Source organism: Carcharodon carcharias, chromosome 7, assembly GCF_017639515.1.
Source record: "Carcharodon carcharias isolate sCarCar2 chromosome 7, sCarCar2.pri, whole genome shotgun sequence".
In the NCBI taxonomy this organism is placed as follows: Eukaryota; Metazoa; Chordata; class Chondrichthyes; order Lamniformes; family Lamnidae; genus Carcharodon; species Carcharodon carcharias.
The window spans coordinates 138,910,050-138,935,243 of record NC_054473.1 but is presented as its reverse complement, the minus strand read 5'-3'; the positions used below and the strand labels follow the sequence as shown (position 1 = coordinate 138,935,243).

General features: G+C 38.8%; 1 protein-coding gene across 9 annotated transcripts in view; it reads left to right on the top strand.

Annotated features, from left to right (window-relative positions):
- chd9 (chromodomain helicase DNA binding protein 9) overlaps nucleotides 1–25,194 on the top strand; it is a 286,738-nt gene that overhangs the window by 164,212 nt on the left and 97,332 nt on the right. For all 9 annotated transcript variants that reach the window (XM_041192748.1, XM_041192754.1, XM_041192751.1 and 6 more), the window contains 4 exons: nucleotides 8,468–8,805; nucleotides 19,800–19,914; nucleotides 20,738–20,887; nucleotides 22,657–22,725. In XM_041192748.1, the coding sequence (XP_041048682.1) occupies nucleotides 8,468–8,805; nucleotides 19,800–19,914; nucleotides 20,738–20,887; nucleotides 22,657–22,725 (672 nt within the window). The remainder of the gene's footprint in view (nucleotides 1–8,467; nucleotides 8,806–19,799; nucleotides 19,915–20,737; nucleotides 20,888–22,656; nucleotides 22,726–25,194) is intronic.

Here is a 25,194-nt window from a genome sequence, read left to right as displayed (position 1 = left end):
ACAGAATACCCCCCCCCCATATTTTTTTATTTTAACACAACCGGATAAAACAGACTTCACAGGTGTATGTTACACATCCTTTAAGTAGGCATTCAAAGACATTCAATTCTCCTGAAATCAGTCCCAAGTGGTTTTTAGCTCCCAAAGTTTACTTCTAATTCTTTTCCTTCCTCAGCCTGGTAATTTCTAATGCCCTAGAACAGTCCTTCATGGTAGAGTGTCACTGGAGATCCTTCCTCTAGTGCAATTCTTCTAGATTTGTTTTACTGCCCCCAAATTTGGTCTCTTTGACCTGAGCATGCATTTCCACCCGCATTCCAGCAGGGTGAACCATAGAGATTTTTGGCCTCCAGCTGCTCCCTCTCTCTCTCTCTCTCTCTCTCCCAGACCCCAGCAGGGAGAATTTTCAGGTATTCTTAGAAACCGCTCCCCCCCTCAAAGCTTTTTTCTATGGTAGTGTGAATCACATGGGCCTTGTAACCACGTAGAGATGCTGATTAGCTATCCTTGAGAACCGAACTCTTTCATCTTGGAAATAAATGGACAGTTTAAAGCACAACTGTTTATAACTTGACATTCTCGATGCTTTTCTGGAACATTGGAGACTCTCCGTCTTTTTTAGCACACAGGCCCGCATTGTCTCCTTGCATCTTTATCCCAGTTAAACAATCAGGATGCCCTGTAACCTTTAATGTACCAAGCCATCCAGGCTTGCTGTCAGGCAGACTTCAGCACAGGTCACATGAACCCCCCATTATTTTACCTTAACTGGGGGAGACAGTTCTGAAATATAACAATCATATACACCTCATAACTGTAACAATAATCTTGAAATTAGAACCGGCCATTTTGGAGGGAAATCAGGATGCACTTTTTCTTACAAAAGGTAGTAGAAATCTGGAACTCATCCCCAAACAGCTGTGGATGCTGGGCCAATTGGAACTTCCAATACTAAGATCAATGATTTTTTTTTGTTAGATGGGGGCTTCAAGCTAAAGTGAGGTACAGTTCAGCCATGATCTAATTGAACAGCGGAGTGGGCTGAATCGCCTACTTCATGGTTCTGCAATTCAACTGTTTCTCTGAGGAACGAACTGAGTTCTGTCAGGAACATGTATAATTTTTCATACAACATGCAATTCTAATTAATTTTCGTATGAACTTAGAATTTTTGGCCCTTGAATTTTTTTTTTTGCAAAATGTAACTTGAGACTATATTGTTTCCAACTAGCTGCTAGGAGGAATGCAAACACAGCCAGAGATATCTTGAACTTTTTTAAAATTATGATTTACCAATGCGCTTTTCTCCTGTGAAATGTCTGGCCTATAATTGGTTCCCTCCATTTGTACAAACAAGATGAGGACCTCATTCATGAAATGCCCCAGGCAAGTCCTTGCTAAGTCCATAGTGTTCTTTGAGTGCTCTCTTGCTGCATTGTTTGTGTATTTGTAAAATATGTGACTGTTGTACACTGCTCAAATAGAAGTGTGCAAGTATCAGGACACAATATGAGTACAGAGTTGCTTGTACTAGCATACCACACACAATAGCAAAATACAGAGGAAGAGGTATAACAAACCACAGCCATTTACATTGGAAAGGTTTTGAGGTGGTTATTTTATTTCATTATATTAAGGATTTCTCTGCATAGAATAGAGATATTCCTTTCCAGTATTCATTGTTTTTTAATTTTTAATTTGGCATCTTGATTTTTTTGCTATTGTTTCTAATTTCTGAAAATATGTTATGCAGAAAAAGTTATGTTTACTGTGACTTGAATGAGCCTTTTAATGTATTGGTTTGGATAGTCGCTGATCCACCAATATGTGTATTAATTTGACAAATTTGCAAAAGCACAGTGGTTAACAAACATGCTGATCCACATGGACCGATGGGAGAGGCTGATCTGTGAGCAGATTTAAATACCGGCTGAGAGAATTGGTGCCTTTAGCAATTTCAAGGTCTAATCACAACTAGAACATTAAATACAGTTCTACATTTAGAATGACTCCAAGCAGCTACAAAATGGTACTTTGCATCCAAGTGAGAACTTCTACCATCTGTACATTACACTGCATGAAATTGTTACGATGTAGTAGAAAGCTTTCACTAACCTTCAACAAAATGTTATTAATGAAATTGATTTTTTTGGTATTTTCTTTAAGTTCATTAAAGCTTCTTCCTCATAAAAAGATAGTATATAAGTTACCTTGTGAATTTGTTTGATCCAAATGTTATATAATTTCTAAAAAATGGAAATTCAATAGGGTGGGTACTCAGTTTGAAACCTGGCAATGTATATTTTATAGTCGCTTCAAAGTACAAAACTTGAGTATTGCCGTAAAAAGGGTCATGCTGTTGAAGCTTTTCATCATGTACTCATCAGGACAGAATTGCAAGAATACCAAATTTCAAAGGATATAACAACTCTCCTGCATGAGAAAAGGGTGCTGATTGGTTGGCAAGTGGACTCTGGTGGAAGTGTTGCCATAGTGAATGTACAAGGGCACAGTTATCCCTCAAGCTTTTGTTTCATTGAAAAAGGCGTAATGCCTGAATAGATCTTTTCTGTTTGCAAAGGGCAGGCCTCTGTGAATGAATATATGTAGTTTCTAGCAAGCATAAGTGAGCTACATTGTGAGCCTGAATGTTGATCTTAAGAGTCAACCACAGTGCTGAAGGTCTGGAGTCACCAGATGGGTTTTTGTGACAATCGACGAGTTTTGTGATGACCATTACTGGAACTAGCTTTTAATTCCACATTTAATTAATTAATTGAATTTAAATTCCACCAATTGCTGTGGTGGGATTTGAACTAGTGTCCGCCAAGCATTAGCCTGGCCTCTGGATTCCTTGTGAAGTGATAGTGCAACTGTGCTACCACCTTTCCCTGGAACTTCCTTCCTAACAGCACTGTGGGTGTACCTACACCACATGGACAGCGGTTCAAGAAGGCAGCTCACCACCATCTTCTCAAGGGCAATTAGGGATGTGCAACAAATGTTGGCCTAGCTAGCAACGTCACATCCCGTGAAAGAATAAATAAACAAAAGTGGCAAGGCTGTGGAGCTTCTGGCAAGCCTGTAAAAGATTGCGTTGGGTTTTAATTGGGGGAAATCTGGTAGGCAGTATCTCTGCACCATTAATATTTGTTCATCTGCATAGGGTTGCAGTAGTTACTCATGCATTATGTTGCAGTTTATTCGTGCTTTGTCTTTTTTTCGCTATTCTAAATAGGATAAATATTTAAAATCTGTCCTGATAAAAGACTAACACTAAAGGAGGTATTAATGTGAGAGTACAGTTGTTTTCTCTACTTTCCCTTTTAAATCAACTTGAGCTTTCTCTGGAGTAAATGTAAATAGCTGAGGCCCAAGCACTTGTTGGGGTGACCTCTTTCCAGTGGCTTAGATATAGAATAGATTGACATAAAATGAATTTTAAAGAATCAGTGTGTCAAAAAAATATAAGTACTCAACAACTGAGAAACAGGAATTTAGCAAAATGCTTGCAGTACCCTGCTAGACACAGCTTGCCAACCTGAAATATCCCATTTATTTCTACGCTGTTTCCATTGATTAACTAATCCTCAGTCTGAGCTAATAAATTACCTCTAACCCCATGAGCCCTAATTTTGTGTAATAACCTTTTGTGTCACACTTTACCAGCTGCTTGTTGGGAATCCAAATACACTACATCCACTGGCTCTCCCTTATTTACCCAGCTAGATCCAATCTCAAAGTACTAACGGATTTATCAAACATGATTTCCCTTTCATAAATCTGTGCTGACTCTGGTCCTATTTTGATTTTTAAGCACCCTGTTATTATGCCCCTGATAATAGATTCTAGCATTTTGCTTTCTATTGTTGCCCAGTTTTCTTGCTTCCTCCTTTCTTGTATTATGGGGTTATGTTTGCTACCTCCCAACCCATAGGGACCATTCCAGAACCTGTTGAATTCTGGAAGATCAAACCTAATGCAAGCACCATCTCTGTAGTCCTCTGGTTGGCTACTCTAGTTAGCCACATTAAAGCCCCTTCAAAATTAATTCAATATTTCTAGAACAACTTTTTTTTAATGGGTATGAACAAGCGTTTTGTTAAATTCCTGTTTCTCATTGTCGAGCACGTAAATTTTTTGGATACTGATTCTTTAAAACTTACCATTTTATGTCAATCTGCTTTGTTTCTAAACCACTGTAAAGAATCAATTGCTTGTGCAACCATAAGTGCTTGCATTGGTTTTGATCTTCCAGAATTCAACAGATTCCAACAGAAGCCCCAATCGGTTGTTCCTTGTGGGCTTCACTATGGTATCAAACTGATTTTAACATTCATGTTTAATTCATTCCATACTTTTTAACTTAAGAAAACTGCTTATGTGTATTCAACATTGGTCAAAAATACATTTTGAATAAATTTCATTAAACAGAAGATCTTGCATAGTGTCAACTCTGCCGAAAGGAGATGACGCATATCAGTGACATTCTCATTTTAAAGGTGTAGGTTTTGGTGAAAGAGTTTAATCAACAGAGCCCCACTTTCTGAGGCAACACCAGTGAAGATAGCGTGAACAATGTTACAGAATCAATCCAAGCATTCAGTTTCTTAGAGGGAAATCAATTGAATTTAATTTTCACAGGAGCAGCTTAAAAATGAACATTGCACCAAAAAATTATTTACTAAAACTCCAGGTCCCAAATTCCAAAGACTTTTCACTTTTTGAAATTAATGTTTTTTTGGATTTTAGCTTCAGTATGTCACTTAAGGCACCACCTGCTTTGAGGTTAGACAGTCATTTTTCTGTGTGGCCTTGCTGTGCTTGCAAACTGCCACCTGATGGTCCGTGAAGTGATATTCTGAAAATTGCTTTACAATTTACTGGCCAATCCCTCCCCTCCAGGAAATGCCAGCCATCTTGCTGTGATACATTTCCATATGCCTGACACCCTCTGCTTGTGACCATAGTTCAGGGGTTAACCTTTATGGTGAATACCAAAGATCATCTGGCCTTGACCTTGCTCAGTGTTCTCTCACACTCGCATCCATTTGGGGACCTCTACAGGCAGATCAAGAGTGAGGATGGGTATCCCTTTCTCCTCTTCCCTTAAAATCCTAACCTGACCAATTGTAACACCCAACTTTGGATCAGTTAACTTTTTTCAGACTGAACATTGAACTTGAGACCTTTCTGCTGTGTAGCTTATAGGTGGAGACTACTAAGAATTCTGGCTAGCACAATCTAAAATAAACAGGCGTAGCCTTTCAGTAGCTTTTGTAATTCTCTAAACTGTCACTGATTTAGCTAAAAATAAGCAGCAATCTTTTTAAAATAACTAAAAATTTTATGATATTGCCACTATTTGCAAATTGTCCTCATTACAAAGAGGGCTGATGTTCAATGAGCACCTGAAGCTATTAAATAAGGTTGAAATGTTAAACAATATTCAATACACCATCTAATATACTTAAATGAATACATTACAAAAGCAGCAATTAAATATAATTTCCAAGGCCAAAAATTTAGAATTAAAATATTTTCATTCAAGTGAAATGAGGATTTCTGCCAGTTTGCTGTCTAATTTTGACCCCATTTAAATTTAATGAAAATAACAGAAGATTGCAATTAATTTTATTTTCCTGTTCTGTGGATGTTATTTTAAGATCTTTGCTGGTATCCATTCAAAATATAAATTTTCTTACTTGTAAAATTTTCTTAAAGTTGCCATAAATGTCAGAGGCACAGGTATAAGCTTAGAGAGAAAGGATTTGGCTATTATGAGATAAAGGAGCAAGAGATGCAGATACAAACAGTCCTGGGGGATGGTGGGGGTGGTGGGATGGTGGGGGAGTTGCATTTAAGCCTAGCAGAGTAACAATGGGCAGCACCATCTGCTGGTCCAAGTGAGCAGAGTCTCGACTGTTGTTGAAAAAATTTCTATTCATGCTGATGCATTTTCATGCTTTGGTGCATAATTTTACTTAGCTTTATTGGAGACGAGATTTACAAGCCTCTATTTAATTAGACATCCAGAGGTTCTCATATGCAAACAGGATCTTGTGCCGTAGTACCTTGTCTGGATGTGCATCGATAATGTGCTTGGCAGTATTGATTCAAAGGGAGTACAAACGTTGATAAAAATCATAATGTGTTTTTGTGAAGAGAAGCGTGCATCTTCAGTGCGGCACACTAAATAGGCCATTTAGCAGTTATCATTCAATGCCTTCCTCACGAGCAGAGCCGGAGGTGAAAAAGCGGAGGGCTAGCCTTTGTTGAATGACAAAATGGCTTCTGTGAGGAGGTCTAGAGGAAGGGTAAGTGAAAGACTGAATAAGTTGGAGGAGGGGTTTGGACTAAAGGCTAATGGGATTGCATAACCTTCTTTTCTACTGGTTGGTGACTGAGTCGCAATGCACCGCCATCTTAGCTGTTGCAGCTTTCTTTAGTCTTGTGTTATTTGTTAGCTTAGGCCTAAAGGTGGCATTTGTTCACAATGTTTCAAAGGAGCTGTTTGATTGCCTCTGCCTACCAGTGCTGCAGCGCTGCTGTTAGGCTGATGAAGCATGTGCAGAAATATTATCCAGTGGAGTGCACTGGCATTGGCCTGAAAATCTGTTTGGAAATGCCTGGTGGCAATTTACTTTGCTGTAGTCAGCAGCTCATTTATGGGTGAGAAACACAGACATACTAAGATGTATCTTACTGCTGTATTTAAACGGGAAGCTGTTCAAATTCCTGGAAAGGAGCAGTGGGTAATTGTGGTGTCCTTAATATATTTCAAAATCGGTACTGTAGTATAGCCAGCTTGCTTATAGCTCTGTGAATAAAACCAATGCTTTGCGCTTATTGACAAATAATGAATGAAAAAATATTAGTTATACTGGGAGACTAATTACCTACCTTATTTAAAAAAGGCTCTAATGAGCTTCTCTATGGTTGCATGTACTGTAGAGCACGTTGAATGCTGATGGGTTTGAGGCTAATATCTTTGCTTGTATTTAAACTGATCTAAAAATATGCAGAAAAAAAGGCAGTGGTCATTTATTCATTTGTAATTGTAGATCTTTTGTTCTGGTAATTTAATGGTATACCAGCAAATCATTGTGTGTAGTCGCAAAAATTTCCTGAACAGTTTGCATCTATTTCATTTTTTTCCATCTTATTTTTGTTTTTGCTGTAATTGTGCATGCAGAAATGATGAGTTGTTAGTTGTGCTATATACCTGTAATGGTCTCTTGAGGAAATCTGAGAATTGAAATAAATAAACTGATGTGTTTACGATTTATGTAGCAGCCTGATCATGGTTTAACCTATTAAGTAACAGTGTGTTTTAACTACCATAAATATATTAAATGTTTACTAAACTGGGAAAGTTTTCCTTTTTAGCAAATTGCGTAAATACATGCATAAGGTACTCATTGATTACACTGCAAGTAGCGAATAGAGGAACCTTTCCCTTGTATGTAATGAACAGTATTTTTTTTAAAAATCTATAAATTTGATTTTTTTTCACTAAATTTGCATTCCACACTTAGGACATTATCCAGGTAGAAGGTGCCAAATTAGTAAAAGCCTCAATGACTTACCTTTAGAGTTCACTCATTTTTTGGACAGTAATTTTGGATGTGGTGGGGTTTTTTTGCACAGCCTGATAATTGACACAGACTTGAGGGTGGTTGTGCATTTCAGAAGGGCCCAGTTTGAATTCCATCCTCAAACGTCCCTTGACCTGACCTCCTCTTAGTGGTCAAGTTTGCCTGACTAAGTACTCCAGCTCAGGAGTGGGAAAACTGTTGGAAACTTCTTGCCCCAGCACACCACCTGCCAGCTGATCATGGAATAGCATTGATAAGAGTCATTGAGACATCTGTAACTTGCACCCTACTTTGTTAAAGACAGACCCCTCGTGTGGAAAAAGGCAGCATTGAGGAATCCATAATAATGGAGGATTATAGACCCTATTTAAAGATCTTCATTTTGTGTATGTGCAGGCACTATGTAATTTTCAGTGTACCGAGCAGCCTGGAATATGTACTGCATTTTGGGGAAATGATTATATTTACAGTATGGCAATGTTGGCTTTCTATATTGTGTAGTATGTGCTTTAACAGACTTGGGAAATGTGTATAGATGTGTTTGCTTTGTGAGAGTAAAGCAGCACTTACCTGTGTTTTGTGCACATATGTATTTTTGAAAATTCTTCGTGTATGCAAAACTGATCATTAGCAAATGAAAAGTTTTTGTATTCCTTTGACTTTACAGTATAAATATACACTCCTCCATCCTTGCTAGGTCTTGCATAAAGGGAAGGGAGACAGTGTTATTTTTTGCAATCTGTATATTTTTTCTTTTCCCTTTTCCAACCTCAATTTAAATTACACCCGAGTATGCATACTACATCCTGTAATAGTTTTTCTTGATGTAAATGTAACTAACCTGTATGCATTCTCTCTCTGTTTTTCAGCCTCCTTCCTCTCAGACCACCATTGATAGTCCACAAACAACACAAATTGTCAAATTACAGAATGCACAGCTGATGACTGGAAACAAACAGCTAAGAAAGAAGGAAATGCAGAACAAGCAGGAGAAAGCTAATCGCATCATATCGGAAGCAATCGCTAAGGCTAAGGCACGTGGGGAGCAGAATATCCCCCGAGTGGTAAACCCAGCCTGTTTATCCACTGGGTCTGCTCGAAAGGAAGAAAGGAAGTCCAGCAAGTGCAAAACAAAACAAAAAGATAAAGAGTCAAAGAAGTCTAGAGCTGGTTTATGTTCTAAGTCAAAGGATAGAACGAAAATAAAGTAAGTTGACTAGCATCTCTAAAATGTACAAAACTAATATTTTTGAGCAAATTAACTGGATTAGGTGCATGTATTTAAAAGTTAGCCTTTTAAATTTGACACACACTGCCGCCTGTGTAAATATTTTGAAATTTTAGCTTTGAATATTACAAAATAGAATTGGTGAAATACCCAATTTTCAGTGTTGCCTTTTTCCACATCAGGGGTTTTTCTTTAACTCTGAATGTTGATTTCAAATATTGGCTTCTTAAAATAATGAAGGATTTTCAAGCCCAAATATTGAACCACTGCTTCCAAGCATCTTATATGAAACCATAGTATCATAAAATGACACAACACAGGAAGAGGTCACTCGGCCCATTGTGCCTGTGCTGGCTCTTTTGAAATTTGCTAATTAGTCCCATTCCCCTGCACTTTCCCCATTGCCCTGCAAGTGTTACCTTGCAAATATTTTTCCAATTTCCTTTTGAATATTTATTCTGCTTCTATTTCAGGCACTTACCAAAATTACATGTATTAATAGCAAGGAACAGAATGCTTTTCTGGTTTTGACACCCAGGATCAAACATGCCAAGGTCAGGTATGATATTGACAATGGCAAAGTAAGCCTTGCCATACTCTGCCAAAACAATGTACCTTAACCACATCAGAAGGTCTTCCCCCTACCACACCAATATGAGGTTTCTCACACCAGTTGCTCTTGTGGCTAGTTCTGTGCTGTGGATTTACATCCACTAGGAACAGTGTGAGAAAGGCCAAACACGCTTCTCACACAATCCTTTCAGGAAAAGCATTCTAGATCATGGTAACTTGCTGTGTAAAATAAATTCCTCCTCATTTTGCTTCTGCTTCTTTTGGCAATTACGTGAAATCTGTGTCCCGTGTCCTACTCATTTTGCCACTGGAAACTGTTTCTCTTTTTATTTACCCATTATGACTTTGAACACCTCTGTGAAACTCCCCTTAACTTTCTCTGCTTTAAGGAGATCAACCCCTGCTTCTATAATCTCTCCCAAGTAACAAAAGTCCTGCATTCCTGATGCCAGTGTAGTAAATCTCCTTTGCACCCTCTATATGGCCTTGTCATCTTTTCCAGTGTGGTGCCCTGAAATGAATGACTTAAAATAAATGAAACCAATGAGGAAGCACATAATGATCTTGAATTTGAGCAAACCAAAAAGTGATTTACCTTTGGAATCAAAATATATTGTATCAACTGGTGCTGTTAGACCAAAAGAAATAGAAGCAAGGATGGGTCAAGGACGCAGTCATGTTGATATTTTCTTCAGATGTGGTGATGTAATCACAGACCTGGGTTTAGTGTTGCCAGATTTCCTGCAGGACTGTATTGGCATGTTAAAACAAAATTGTAATAAATATTATTTGGCCATTCTACCCAAATTGAATGCTATGTGGTGCACCACCTCTGTAACCTTCTAATTCTTCCACATTCTGGGAGGAAGAAACTATTAACTGTCTAAATGTGCAGTCCCATAATGTTAAATAAAGGACCGACTTGAGCAAAAGAATGAAGGCAGGAGGAGAAAGGGCAGGCCTAGATTTAACATCCAAGAGATTTTCGTCTTTACCAACTAAAGAGAAACAGGGTGGGAAAATTAGACACAAGTTTCATCTCCAACCATGAAATTTGTCTCATTTTCTGTTTCAGTTAATGGAAAGAAAACGAGGTGGCTTCTATTAAGGACATTGACCCACCCTTTTCACAGTTGCTTTTTACGTTCTCACCTGGTGCAAAAAATGAAATTTACTGCATTATCCTTTCATCTTGGGGACCTATCTTACAATTTCAGCTTGGTGATTAAGAAGTGTTCTGGCTACTTTAAGGATTGTGTTTGAAATGAATTTGGCTTTTCTCTCACTGTTTCCTACTGGATATAAATGTACAGCACAGATCTTGCCACCAGAGCAGATAGTGTGGGAAGCCTCATGATGGTGTGATAAGATCATTATGATGTGGTTAAGGTGCATTGTTTTGGCAGAGTAAGGCAAGATTTCATTTATTGTTGGCAATATTGTACTTGAGCTTGAAATGTTTTGTCCTGGATATCAAAGTCGGAAAGCATTCTGTTTCTCACTATTGACATGCCTAACCTAAGAGTCAATATATATTTATGAATAAGTATGTGACGTATGAGGTATGTGAGGACATGCAAAAGAAGTTCCCAATGATGATCAGCTTCAGGATTCAGTAATGGATAAACTCCCCTAGTTTAGCTCACCAAACTTGACCACAGCAGCTGAAAATCGTTAAAACTGAAAACGTTGCTCAAGGGGGTAGCACAATGCACTTCTTAAGTAATAATTCAGAATTGATTTCTTTCATAAAGTTGAATGCTATTAATTATATAGTTGATATGCCTAGAAAATTTGTTCTTCAGCAAAGGTGACTGTTAAAATAGAAAATACCCGGGCTATTACGTTATTCAGTAATACAGTAAAAAAAGCACTACTTCTGTCTAGGATGTCTAAAATGTATACTGCTGTCTCTTATCAAACTTTCCAGAGGCCAATGTATTTTAGTGTCCTCAACAATCGGAGGGAGGGAGGTGGGGGCAGTGGTTGATGGAAGCAGGAAATATTTTAAGCTTAAATCAGAACTTTGTGTCTGTTTTACTTTTGGTGAATCTTTGTTTTTAAGACAAGGGATGTCATGGGCGAAAACTGGAAGACCTATTGTGTTTCATTTCAGTGTCACCCATTTCTAAATCGGGTTCTGACTAGGTCCAACACCTTAAAGCTCTTTTGCTCAAAAAATGTACACACAATGTGTCTTTGAAGAACACATTACTGTATCACTTAGAAGCCACTTAAGAACAATTTTTTAAAAAAAGTTTTGATGACTAATTATAATTGAAAAAGTGAAACTGGCAAATGAACAAATGGTCCAAATATAAATGGTTAAAAATGTTGAAAGGGAATATTTGTCCCCTGTTCTTCTCTTACACGTGTGAATGGTGTATATTCTTGTCCTGGTTTTTACACCAGGATACACTGACAACCTGTTTGGATATATTTGTGCAGTAATTTCACAACTTTTGAGACCTGAGGAAAGCAGGCATGGACTGGCAGCAGCACTGATATATGAGAGTGCATGGCCCTTCTGGTCATCTTGGATTGGGTCAGTTGTTTTTCTTTGTGGATGGATCATGTATGTCCTTGTTGGCGTTAACCTACTGCTCTCTGCAGGTGTGCATTCTGGGGATTGTAAAAGGAGTGGGAGGTCAAGAATATATGATATTTTCCCAGTTCTGGGAAGAGTCTACATCAAGCACTGTACATTGTGCACATGGGTGTAGCCATTGAGAGATGAAATGCATCTTTTTGCAGCTAGCCATAATCACTGCGCTGCCCGGTGTATGTCTGGTGACAGATTTAACAAACAGTTAATTGACCTTTTAGAACTAAGAAATTGACCCTTTAACAGTATCAAATAACTACCACACTCTGTGTTCTTGCAAATGCAACATTTGAATTTTATTGCGATTACACAAAACTTGGGAGTGTGAACTACATGAATAGTGATCAACTTCAAGAGCACAAAGGGTAGCAGAGTGGGTGGACAAGTGGCAGATGAAATTTAATGCGGAAAAGTGTGAAGTGATACATTTTAACAGGAAGAGTAAGGAGAGACCATACAAAATAAAGCGTACTATTCAAAAGGCAGTGCAGAAGCAGAGTGACCTAGAATCATATGTGCACAAATCATTAAAGGTGGCAGGGCATGTTGAGAAAGCGGTTAATAAAACATGTGGGATCCTGAGTTTTATAAATAGGGGCATAAAGTACAAAAGCAAGGAAGTTAAATGAAACGCTCGTTCAACCTCAACAGGAGTATTGCATCCAGTTTTGGGTATCTCACTGCATGAAGGATGTGAAGGATTCGACAAGATGTAGGAAAGATGCACGAGAATAGTTCCAGGGATGAGGAACTGAAGGAATTTCAGTTATGCAGATAGGTTGGAGAAGCTGGAGCTGTTCTCCTTGGAGCAGAGGAGATTTGATAATGTTCAAAATCATCAGCGGTCCAAACAGATCAGATAGGGAGAAGCATTAAAAGGTGAGGGGAAAAGTAGCAACAGTGACATGAGTAAAAGTTTTTTTCACACAGCGAATGGTTAGGACATGGAATACACTGGCTGAAAGTGTGGTGGAAGCAGATTCAAGTGAGGTTTTCAAAAAGGAATTGGATAATTATCTGAAAAGAAAAAAAAAACAGGGCTACATGGGAAAAGGCAGGGGAGTGGGTCGATGTGAGTTGCTCTTGCACAGCCACAAAGGGCCAAATGGTTTCCTTCTGTGCAGTAACTACTATGATTCTATGAACATCCTCACTTTAGCACAATGCTTGAATATTAGGTGCCACTATTAATTATTTTGGTGTGCCTTAATAAACAGTATCATCCATGTTGAGGAATATGTAATGAACAAGCACAAATGGTTATGATACTGCAAGCTGTTCAGCACTAGAAAAATATCTCTACGGTTCTAAGGAACCTTAATGTTGAACAAATGGATTTTTCCAGCTTAGAAATTTATTGTCCCTGAGTGTGAATATGGTCCCGCTGAGTAAGGTAGCATTGAAAGGTCAAGTATAAAGATATTGTCAAAAGGATTAACAGACAGCACTCAATACATTTTGTAAATCTATTTTGTGGAGAGTGCATTCCAACAATGTCAAATAAGATATGACATCTTGAGAAAATTCTGAATATGGGCTAATATTCTTGCATCCTGAATTATATCCTATCCTGGTCCTAGGGGTGTTCATCCTAAATCCAAAGTACTCTGTTATACAAGCTCCCAGAGAGCTGGCACACATTTGATAAACTTTAAAATATAGTGGCCTGCATCTTGAGGCCAGTGACAAAGGAATGGTGCTTGCTGTACAATTTGCTGACAGCAGTTTACATGCTTTTAAACAGCAACTTGTTGCCATCAAATGTCTGATCCAGTGCAGCGCTCTCTATAGGGGGATCTGTGGCATGTGTGAATAGGGTAAGTAACAGTGTAGCTGTTCAGCGAATCAGATTGAAGAATTTTCACTGAGGCACGCAGAGTCCAAACCAGGAAGCATCAATTAGATTTCAGTCATGCAGAAACTGGAAAAGATTGGGAAAGAAAGATGGAATTAAGAGAGATAAAAGATAGTTTTACAGAACTTGAGTATCGATGAGAAAAGAGACATGCCGAAGCACTCATCACATTCGCAAGAGTACCAAATGTAAAGGGAACACTTCAAGAGAAGAGAATGCTGATTGGTTGGCAAGTGGATTAATCTACCTGGCCTATTGGCCGTGTTGCACTATTAACCAATAGTTTAGACATAAGCTTGGGCTTTGTAATCCATTTGAATTGATAAACAAAAAGATAAAAGCAAAAAACTGCGGATGCTGGAAATCCACAACAAAAATAAAAATACCTGGAAAAACTCAGCAGGTCTGACAGCATCTGTGGAGAGGAACACAGTTAATGTTTCGAGTCCATATGACTCTTCAACAGAACTAAGTAAAAATAGAAAAGAGGTGAAATATAAGCTGGTTTGGGGGGGGGAGTAGAGCTGGATAGAGGGCCAGTGATAGGTGGAGATAACCAAAAGATGTCACAGACAAAAGGACAAAGGTGGTGATATTATCTAAGGAATGTGCTAATTAAGGGTAGAAAGCAGGACAAGCAAGGTACAAATAGCCCTAGTGGGGGTGGGGTGAAGGGAAGGGATTGAAATAGGCTAAAAGGTAGAAATAAAACAATGGATGGAAATACATTTAAAAATAATGGAAATAAGTGGGAAAAGAAAAATCTATATAAATTATTGGGAAAAAAGGTGGGGGAGATCGGAAAGGGGGTGGGGATGGAGGAGAGAGTTCATGAGCTAAAATTGTTGAACTCAATATTCAGTAAAATGCCGAGTCGGAAGATGAGGTGCTGTTCCTCCAGTTTGCGTTGAGCTTCACTGGAACAATGCAGCAGACCAAGGACAGACATGTGGGCATGAGAGCAGGGTACAGTGTTGAAATGGCAAGCGACAGGAAGGTCTGGGTCATGTTTGCGGACATTTACAGCCTTCTGGACTGAATATTGAGTTCAACAATTTTAGATCATGAACTCTCTCCTCTATCCCCACCCCCTTTCCGATCCCCCCCCTTTTTTCCCAGTAATTTATATAGATGTTTCTTTTCCCACCTATTTCCATTATTTTTTAATGTATTGTTTTATTTCTACCTTTTAGCCTATTTCGATCCCTTCCCTTCACCCCACCCCCACTAGGGCTATCTGTACCTTACTTGTCCTGCTTTCTACCCTTAATTAGCACATTCCTTAGATAATATAACCACCTTCAACACTTCTTTGTCCTTTTGTCTATGACATCTTTTGGCAATCTCCACCTATCACTGGCCCTCTATCCAGCTCTCCCTGTCCCCCCACCCCCCCCAAACCAGCTTATATTTCACCTCTTTTCTATTTTTTACTTAGTTCTGTTGAAGAGTCATATGGACTCGAAACGTTAACTGTGCTCCTCTCCGCAGATGCTGCCAAACCTCCTGAGTTTTTCCAGGTATTTTTATTTTTGTTGTGAATTGATAAACAAGATCAGTTATGTTTTACTAGGTGAACAGTTTTACTCTTGAGTTTCTGTTCTACTGTGTATGTGTTGACACATTGCAAATAATACATATTCACTACACAACTCAATATTGATCATATCCACTTTGGTTTGGCCACTAATAATCTTGTGTCACGATCAAAATTCCTGGTGCCTGGTTTTACCCTTTAAAATTTTGACAGATATGAAAATTTTGACACAATTATCTTTAACACTGAATCCATAAAGCCAAAAATTGAAATACATAAACAATCGCCTGTGCCTGGCATTTCTTCCAAATGCCATAAAATGTTGTGGTGCATCTTCCTGGGTCTCGTCACATGGCACTAAGGTTTTCTTTTGCATTTGGAAGTTTGCTGTGGCTAAAGTCAATCTGGACATGTGAGCTTTTGATGCCAAAAATTTTAATTTGACAGAAATGAGATGGAGTGCAAGCATCACAGTCATTACTGCAAAATATCGTTAATTGTTCACAAGAACATAGGAACAGGAAAACCCCACTCCGCCCATCGAGCCTGCTCCGCCATTTAATGCGATCATTAATGCCTTCAATGCCTTTTACCTACACTATCCCCATAACCCTTTACATTATTGTTAATCAGAAATCCATCAATCTCTACCTTAAACATACTCGATGACTGAGCTTCCATGGCTCTCTGGGGTAGAGAGTTCCAAAGATTCACAGCCCTCCGAGTAAAGAAATTTCTTCTCAATCTCGGTCCTAAATGGCTTCCCCCTTATTTTGAAATTGTGTCCTCTGGTTCTAGACTCCCCAACCAGGGGAAACATCTTACTTGCATCTGCCCTGTATATTCCTATAAGTATTTTATAAGTTTCAATCTCATTCTTCGAAACTCTGGAGAATATAGGCCCAGTTTCCCCAGTATCTCTTCATAGGACAGTCCTGCCATTCTGGGAACAAGTCTGATGAACCTTCGTTGCACTCCCTCAATGGCAATAATATCCTTTCTGAGGTAAGGGAACCAAAAACTGCGCACGCTGCTCCAGATGCAGTCTAACCAATTCTATGCAATTGAAGCAAGACTTCACTACACCTGTACTCAAATCCTCTTGCAATAAAGGCTAACATTCCCTTAGCCTTCCTAATAGCTTGCTGCACCTACATGTTAGCTTTCAGTGACTTATGGACAAGGACACCCAGGTCCCTTTGTACATCTACACTTTCTAACCTCTTACCATTTAGGAATAGCACTGCACATCTGTTCCTTCTACCAAAGTGGATAACCTCACATTTTTCCATATTATATTCCATCTGCCATGTTCTTGCCCACTCACTTAACTGTCCAAATCTTCCTGTAGCCACTGTAAATCTTCCTCATAACACATTCCCGCCTAGCTTTGTATCATCCACGAGCTTGGAAATATTACATTTGGTCCCTGCATCCAAATCATTGATATATATTGTGAACATCTGGGGCCCAAGCACTGATCCTTGTGGTACCCCACTAGTCACAGTTTGCCAATGTGAGAATAACCTATTTATTCCCACTCTCTCTTTTCTGACTGTTAACCAATCCTTAATCCATGCCAGTATATTGCCTCCTATCCCAGTGCTTTTATTTTGCTAATCAACTTCCTGTGGGGGACTTTATCAAAAGCCTTTCGAAAATCCAAGTATTATACGTCCATCGTCTCTCCTTTATCAAATTTGTTATTAACATCCTCAAAAAAACTCCAACAAGTTCATCAAACATAATTTCCCATTCGCAGATCCATGCAGACCGTATCCAATCAGATCATGATTATCCAAGTCTTCATTTATCACCATCCTTTATAATAGACTCTAGCATTTTCCCTACTACTGATGTAAGGCTAACAGGCCTGTAGTTCCCTGTTTTCTCTCTCCCTCCCTTCTTGACTAGTGGGGTGACATTTGCTACCTTCCAATCTTCAGGAACCATTCCAGAATCTATAAAATTTTGGAAAATGATCATCAATGCATTCACTATATCTACAGCAACCTCTTTCAAATCTTTGGAATGCAGGATATCAGGCCCCAGAGGCTTATCAACTTTCAGTCCCATTAATTTCTCTAATACAACCTTCTTACTTATACTCATTTCCTTCAACTCCTTTTTCTCCCTAATCCCTTGGATCTCTAAATCTGGGAGATTTCCTGTATTTTCGTCAGTGAAAACAGACATAAAGTAATCAATTAGCTTCTCTGCCATTCTCTATCCCCCATTATGAACTCTCCTGACTCTGCTTGCAATGGACCCAATTTGCCTTAGCCAAATGCTTCCTTTTTACATACCTATAGAAGCTATTACAGTCCATTTTTTTTTTTGCTAGATTGCATTCATGTTCTATTCTCCCCTTCTTTACTAGTTTCTTGGTCGTCTTTGCTGTCGTTGGTACCTATGTGGAGCACGACTTCTGGCTGATTCCACCCACCCCCCCCCCGGCAGAATGTCCTGCAGCCACTCCATGACATCCTTGACCCTGGTATCAGGGAGGCAACACACCATCCTGGCGTCACCTTTCTGATCCCCTCACTATGGAATCCCCTATTACTATTGCCGTTCCATTCTTTTTCTCTTCTCTACTCACCACACCCCCACTGTACAGCTGAGCTGCCTGTGGTGCCAAAGGCTTTGCACTCCCTGAGCTACCATCGTCCTCATCAGCATCCAAAATGAAAAACTGATTAGCAAGCAGGATAGACTCGGGACTCCTGCACTACCTGCCTGGTTCTCTTATACTGCCTGGCAGTCACCTATTCCCTCTCTGGCTGTACGCTTTGATCTGCGGTGTGACCACCTCTGCCTTGCGGGTGCACAAAAGTGACTCCAGCCACCGCTCAAGTTCCAAAACCCAGAGCTCAAGCTTGCGCAGCGGGTGACACTTCCTATAGATGTTTGTCAGGGACACATGGTGCGTCTACAACTTCACACATACTGCAGGATGTACACTCCACTTGGCCGAGCTGACCTGATCGTGTAACTCTTAAAAAATATTTATTACACTTAGAATAGGTAGAATGAGGTAGAGTAAATTACTAGTCACTTAACTTTACTACACTTATGCTAACTTTATCTTACTTTGGTTTACTTTATTTCACTTTGACTTCAGATTTAACTTTACTTCTCTACTGCTAATGTTCCTTACTGAAATCCACTATTTTTTTATAAATTTTACGTTTTTCTAACTTTAAGCTATTTAAACACACTCCCTAACAGCGGCTCACCAACCAATGAACTTACAGTTTTGCTGTGGTGTCATTCCTGGATTTTTTTCAAACTCAGCCCGCTGCCTGAGTAGAGGTATCCTTTGCAAGTCCGGCTATCTCCACTTCCGAAGACAAAACCCAGGAGTTTACCGCTGTGTAAGAAAAGCAACTTACAGTCCCAGATTCAATCTCTGGTCTGTACTGAATTATTTGATCTAGCCAGATTAAGATAAATAAAACTGGCCAGGGTTTCCTCTTCTGATCAGTATCCAGCAGCCCTCCTGGAAGTTTGTCTGTGTGAGTGCATGTGGACAGAGTATTGGGCTCGGCTGTGATTACCTTTTAATTAGCTAGACACCACTAAATGGCTAGGTTCTGTCTCTCTCTTTTTCAATGGCCACATGGATGAGATATCTGAGAATGTCATTTAATCTGTATCCCATCAACAAGTTAAAATCTTGGAGTTTGGAGGGGAGGAAATGGCTGGGAGAAATAACAAATGCAAGACATCAGGATAGAAATTTGTTTTGGCAGTATCCAATGTAAAATCAATTGGGCAGAGTATAAAACTCACTAATGCAGTATCCCCTGCATGACACTACCATCCAAATCCTATCAGTTTCCCTTAACCATAACATTTGATCATGCTCAATTATGATGACAGCCAAGAGTGCTATTGTTGTCAAATTTGAGTAAGTAAAATCTGATATTAGTGACATGTTATACTAGTTGCACTTAATATTACTTTAAACTATTAATGCTGTTCCTGGTGGAAATAAATCCATGGTGCAAAACTACTTTAGTGTTAATTGGCAGCATTTCAGACCACAAGAAATGACTGCTGTGATCAGTGGACCAGCATAATGGTACACTGGTGTGAAATGCTTTGTGGTGTTTAACAATAAAATCTCTGCACCTGACTTGAAGATAACAGTATCAGGGACTGGAGCACTTTTAAAGTTTGTATGCATCATGAACAGAATAATGTGTCCCACTCCCTAGCACTGATATTTGTGTTCTCGATGAGCACCAAAATTAAATCAGTTATTCCCCTGCCTTGCTACTTAAGATCAAGTTTTGTACAAATTGATACTTTGAAATTGCATCAGTAAGCTAACCCAGAATGAACATCACCGTTACATGTGATAGGTGAATCTTATTTATTGAAAATTGATTCAACAGCAAAATCATAATCACACTGGGGAAAAAAAGGAAGAATGATTCATCAGAAGACGGGTCGGATACCGAACAGATTCCCACACCATCAATAAAGAAAGAACCCATCTCTGGATGTCAAGTAAGATTTTAGCATCCAATGCTTCAGGGAATAAAACTACACTTTGAAATGCTTAATAAAATGGACAAGAGGTATGGTGGGCCGGGGCAGGGGTTGGGGGAGAGTGTGGGGCAGGACAATTGGCAGACTGTGGGGCAGGGTAGGCAATAGTCATGATTGGAAAGAGGAGGAAGTAGGGGAAGAAGTGAAGGGGAAAGGGCTAGAAAAAGTGAGAAAAAGGAGAGATTGTGACAACATTAAGGAGGAAGGGGAGCAGAGGACTTGGACTGGAGTAAGGCCGCGATCGAGTGTAGAGTAAGAAAAGAAAAAAAAGTAGTGCCAAAGGGAAGGAGAAAAAGCTAAGCAAAAGCAGGGGAAAGGGATAAAAATATAACAAAATAAAATGTTCACCAATTGTTCTGTTTTCATGATTTCTGTAGCTTCTATTCTTACTCTGATTTACATTTTTTGAAAAAATTCAAGGATTAAATTGCTGTGACCCGACAAGATTTCCTCTCTCAATTAGAAATGTGTAGTGTATTAAATATTGCCTGCTAATATTTGACTTGCACAGTGCTGGTCAAATCCTTGATGTGAACTGAACGAGGTAGTTAAGGTTATTTTTTGTTTTTATTTTGATTTTAAAATGTGCATGGATAAATACAAGACCTGGTACACTTCTTAATATGCCATCTTTACCTCTAAAATAAATTATCTATTCATAAATGCAACAGCATCAAAATGCTTAAAGTTAATCATATAATATATTCACCTTAATGTATTGGTTTTAATTGTGGAAATTAAAAACCGTAATGGTGATTTTAAGGTGTAATTAATTTTGCAGAAGAGACGATCGAACAGACAAGTAAAAAGAAAGAAATATAACGAAGACACTGGGATGAAGATTTCAGATGAAGATGATGGGGTAACTGCTAAAGGGAAAGCCAGGGCTGGTGCTGTTCTACCTGCTGAGCAACCTGTGCAGTTATTTGTGGTGAGATGCCATTTTTGTAAGTTGTAGCAATGCCTAATGGCTGAGAATTTTGTTGACATCACTAAAATAAGTTAGATAAATGTTGCCAGCTATTACAATTTAATTGATGTGTTCAGTGTTGAACTTCTTATTAAAACCTGCATTAATTATTACAGGTTGACAATTATTCTGAATATTCAGAACAAATTGATTGGAATATCTAGTGATGTTTGCAATTTTTAAAACATTTATTCTTTAATGGGGTGTGGACGTTGCTGGCAAGGCCAGCATTTGTTGCCTATCTCTAATTGCCTTTGAACTGAGTGGCTTGCAAGGCCATTTCGAAGGGCAGTTAAGAGTTAACCACATTGCTGTGGGTCTGGAGTCACATGTAGGTTAGACCAGGTAAGGATGGTGGATTCCCTTCCCTAAAGGACATTAATGAACCGGATGGATTTTTACAACAAACAATGATAGTCGTCATGGCCTGAGACTAGCTTTATATCACAGATTCAGCTGCCATGGTGGGATTTGAATTTATGTCCCCAGAGCACTAGCCCAGGCCTCTGTATTACAAGACTGGTGACATTACCACTACTCCTCCATCTCCACGTGGTGGCTTCTGCTTGTTGTTTTATATTTTTCATTCTCCTCCTCCTTGTTAGATTTTTAGAAAAATCAAATTTTTGGTAATGTCAAGTTTGCCTTCATTCCCAACTGAGCCTTTCAGTATATTCTTCAGGTGCAAGTGTTTACATTTTCTTTCGGACTGTAATACAATCAAGTTTCTGCAATGTTTCAACAGCAGTTACATAAACTGTAGCAGTTATTTAGTAGTCATGTCTGTGATATAATTTTCTTAAATTTGTCTCCAGCAACCACATATGTTGGAATGAAATCTTCTTGGTCATCTTTTTTGCTTTTGGTCTGAATGGAAATATCTAAACAGAAGTGTAAAAGTATAATTGTAACAATTTCAGAATATCAGTTAGTCAAATCAGTGGAACAATGAAATCTGAAATGGGTGTCATTGTTATTGAACCCAGAATTACATTGCTCATTATTCAAATTAACAGCCCAGAACTTCTGATCTCCTGGGGGTTTCATACCTAGGCGCTATCCAGAAGATGCACTGGCTGGCTCCAGGAAGTCCCCATGCAAGGGCTGCACAGCAATTGCCTGGGAAGTTCAAACTTACCTTGCACTGGGAACCATCTGAAACTCTGATATAAATCACAGTCTTTGGATGGTTCCAACTCTCTTAGAATAGCTGCCCAGGAAGAGTTAGAAGGATTAAAACCACTTCTAATTCCTAGTGACCCACACCAACCCCCTGACTCAACCTTTCCCCCCCACCACCACCTGCAAGCCCCATCTACGCTCCCCACCCCGGATCCTTCCCACCTATCCCCACCCCGACCTTTAGCTGCCATTAAGCAGGTAGGTTTTTAGCGCCATAAAAAGGGGATGTGGTTTCAGTTCCCCCGACACTGCTGCCCCAGACTGAGAGGATTCCCAAACCGCTGCACTACACTTTTCTCAGCAGGCCTGATTCAAAAGATCAGGCAAGAAATGTGCAGCTCCCTAGTAAGGTAGGTAAAAAGGAGTGGCATGGCAATCCGACTGTGATTGCCACTCCTCAGAAGTTCTGGCCCAGTGTTTTTGTAAAATTTATAGCCATGTATTTAAGTTGATACATTATTTCTCAAGCCATTTAATTATTGATGACAATATGAAGTGAAATGTCTTGTTTTTAAGATATTGTTTTGAAATTGGCACCTCTTCCATAGGAAAACCCTAGTGAAGAAGATGCTGCAATTGTAGACAAAGTTATGGCTTCAAGATTAGTTAAAAAAGAGGTGAGCAGTTTTTCAACATGGAAATAACTCATTTTCATCTACTTGGTCTATTTTGCAAAAAGTGTTTATTCTTCCTAAACTGCAATAATCCCAAAGTCTTTATGTTTGCTATGAAGGTTAGAGCTCATTTCGTTAACCTTTAACTAATTATGAGGGACCTTTTCTTTGCACAAGATGGTGAGCATCATTTAAAATTAGTATTTGTCATTGCCATGATCCCAATCCTAATTTCCAATCCCTTTCCCACTGGATTTGGAGATCCAAAATTTGGATAAGCAGCAGTCCAAAGGATTCTGAGTGCAAGAAAGTGAATTGCTGAATCTGAAGTCCTCTGCCTCATTCTTGCAACTGGATAAAATTAATGCCATACGGTTCATAAACTCAAGCCTCAATACTTGTTCTGTTGGCATCTATGCATAAATTGATGGTTGATAGTCATACCAGAGGTGTCAAAATAATTTTACAAAAATTATTTATAACTTTTGTAGCTTTTAAATGTGGTAGTTTATAAAATATTTGCAAGACTAGTTAATCTACTGCAGTGCTGCTTCCACAAAAAAATCTTGAACCCAATTTTGAAATGTTAAACAGAACGTTAAAAGTAATCTACATTAACTCCCAATGATTCATATGTTGCCTGTTTTCCATTTCAGTTTATTGTTAAAAATTTCCTCAAATATTTGGCTTGCAATCCTCAATTCATTATTATAGCAGGGGAGCTTTAGAAACTAACTGATTTATTCAAAGAATGTTGAAGGTAATGGTTAAAGGATCAGCATCTGCAGGGAAAGAAGTGACTAGCAGGGTACTTGAAGGGTTGTTCTGAGATCATTGTTTTAATGTTTATTGATGATTTGAAGGAAGGGACCTTAACAAAGCTCTCCAGGTTTGTAGATGATCCCAAACTGGGAAAGGCCATGAAGAGTGAGAGGGGGAAAAAAACAGATGAATTGCAAAAGGTGATACAAATGCTGGATAAAATACTCAGGATGGTGTGGAAGTGGCAGATGTTATAAGTTTCAGAGGGCAATGGCTACATTTTTGGGAGAGGGGGCTATTAAAGGATATGAGGAATGAAATGAAGTCTTCAAGTTTTGCCACCAGTTCAATTAGTCAAAATTATCTTTTCTGGTTCAGTGCTGTTCTGTGTCCTTAAAGGCATTGAGGCATGCTCATCTATGGAAGACTTCCAAGAAAGTGATTTAATATGCCAGGTTATGTGTCAAAAGAGCTTGGTTTGGGGAAAACAGGATGAAGATGATTTGTTTTCTAAAATAGGTCATAGCTCTTTTTTTCCTTCCCTAGAAGTTATCAGTGGCAATTTGGGGTGGATAGTACCTGAGTTTACATGGACTAACTGAAAAGGATGAGCATCATTTGAACTAATGACTTTTTTCTTATCCTCTTCATACTTGGGGATAATTTGTTCTTTTGTAAGCACTTTCATGACATTTAAAATATGTTAACTTGTTCAAAATTGTATTTAGTCTTTTTTTTGTTTTAACTGGACCCACGTGTATGCTTCCAAATTGTCAATTTAAATTTTAATATCATAACTTTAGATTAAATCGTCTTAAGTATTTTTTAATTAAAGCACGTTATTTAAAAACAAAAGATGAGAAAGGAGCAAATAACAAAGATTGGGTTTGGGAAGTAGAAAGGAAGTAGTGGGTGGTGTTGTCCTGAACCTTGAGTTGGCAGTCGTTAGAAGGCTTAAACTAGATGGAGGAGGGTTGTGGAGTCAGTGATTATAGGGAATGTCGAAATGGATTGATCTTGAACGTGGTTGGTAACTAAGAGGAAGCAGTAAAGAGGGGAGATTTGGACAGTCGCAGGATAGGACTTAGTGAAATTATTTGGAATCTGAGATGTGAAGGTTTTTGGGACTTGTAATCTAGTTTCTTGGTTGTGGTGCTTCATTCTTGAGCATTAATTTCACTCTTGGTGCATATATGATTGATTATAAACTCAAAAGCCTGAATTTTCGTGCAGATATACAAGCTCTCTGCCTTTGCTAAACTGGCTTGAGACCTGAATCTGGAAGTTTGGGAGAGATCAGGTGCCCTTTGGGAAAGTTAAAAGTAGGCATGAATGTGTAGAAAAAGTGGATAAACTTATTGGATCAAGGGAGCTGTCAAGGCATTTACATCTCCTGCCCTTTAAATATTTGTCTGCAATGTTGACAAAAATCAGTGCTTGCTTTTTCACTCTGTTAATGTAAACCTGAGGGTTATCATTACAGGAATAGTGCTGCATGGCTGTTTCCTCAACCTATCATTATCACAGTGGGTGCCTGTCAGTTCACAGTTTGGTTGACAGCTCCAAGTGCTTACAAAGTTTTGAAGTGGGACCATAAATATGAATATTTGTTCTTGTAAGAGATTAAAGGAAGTTAAATGTAGTGAATAGGTTTATTTCGATGAGAGTTTTTAAAATAATGAATTTATCAATAGGCATTTAGAACTTTAT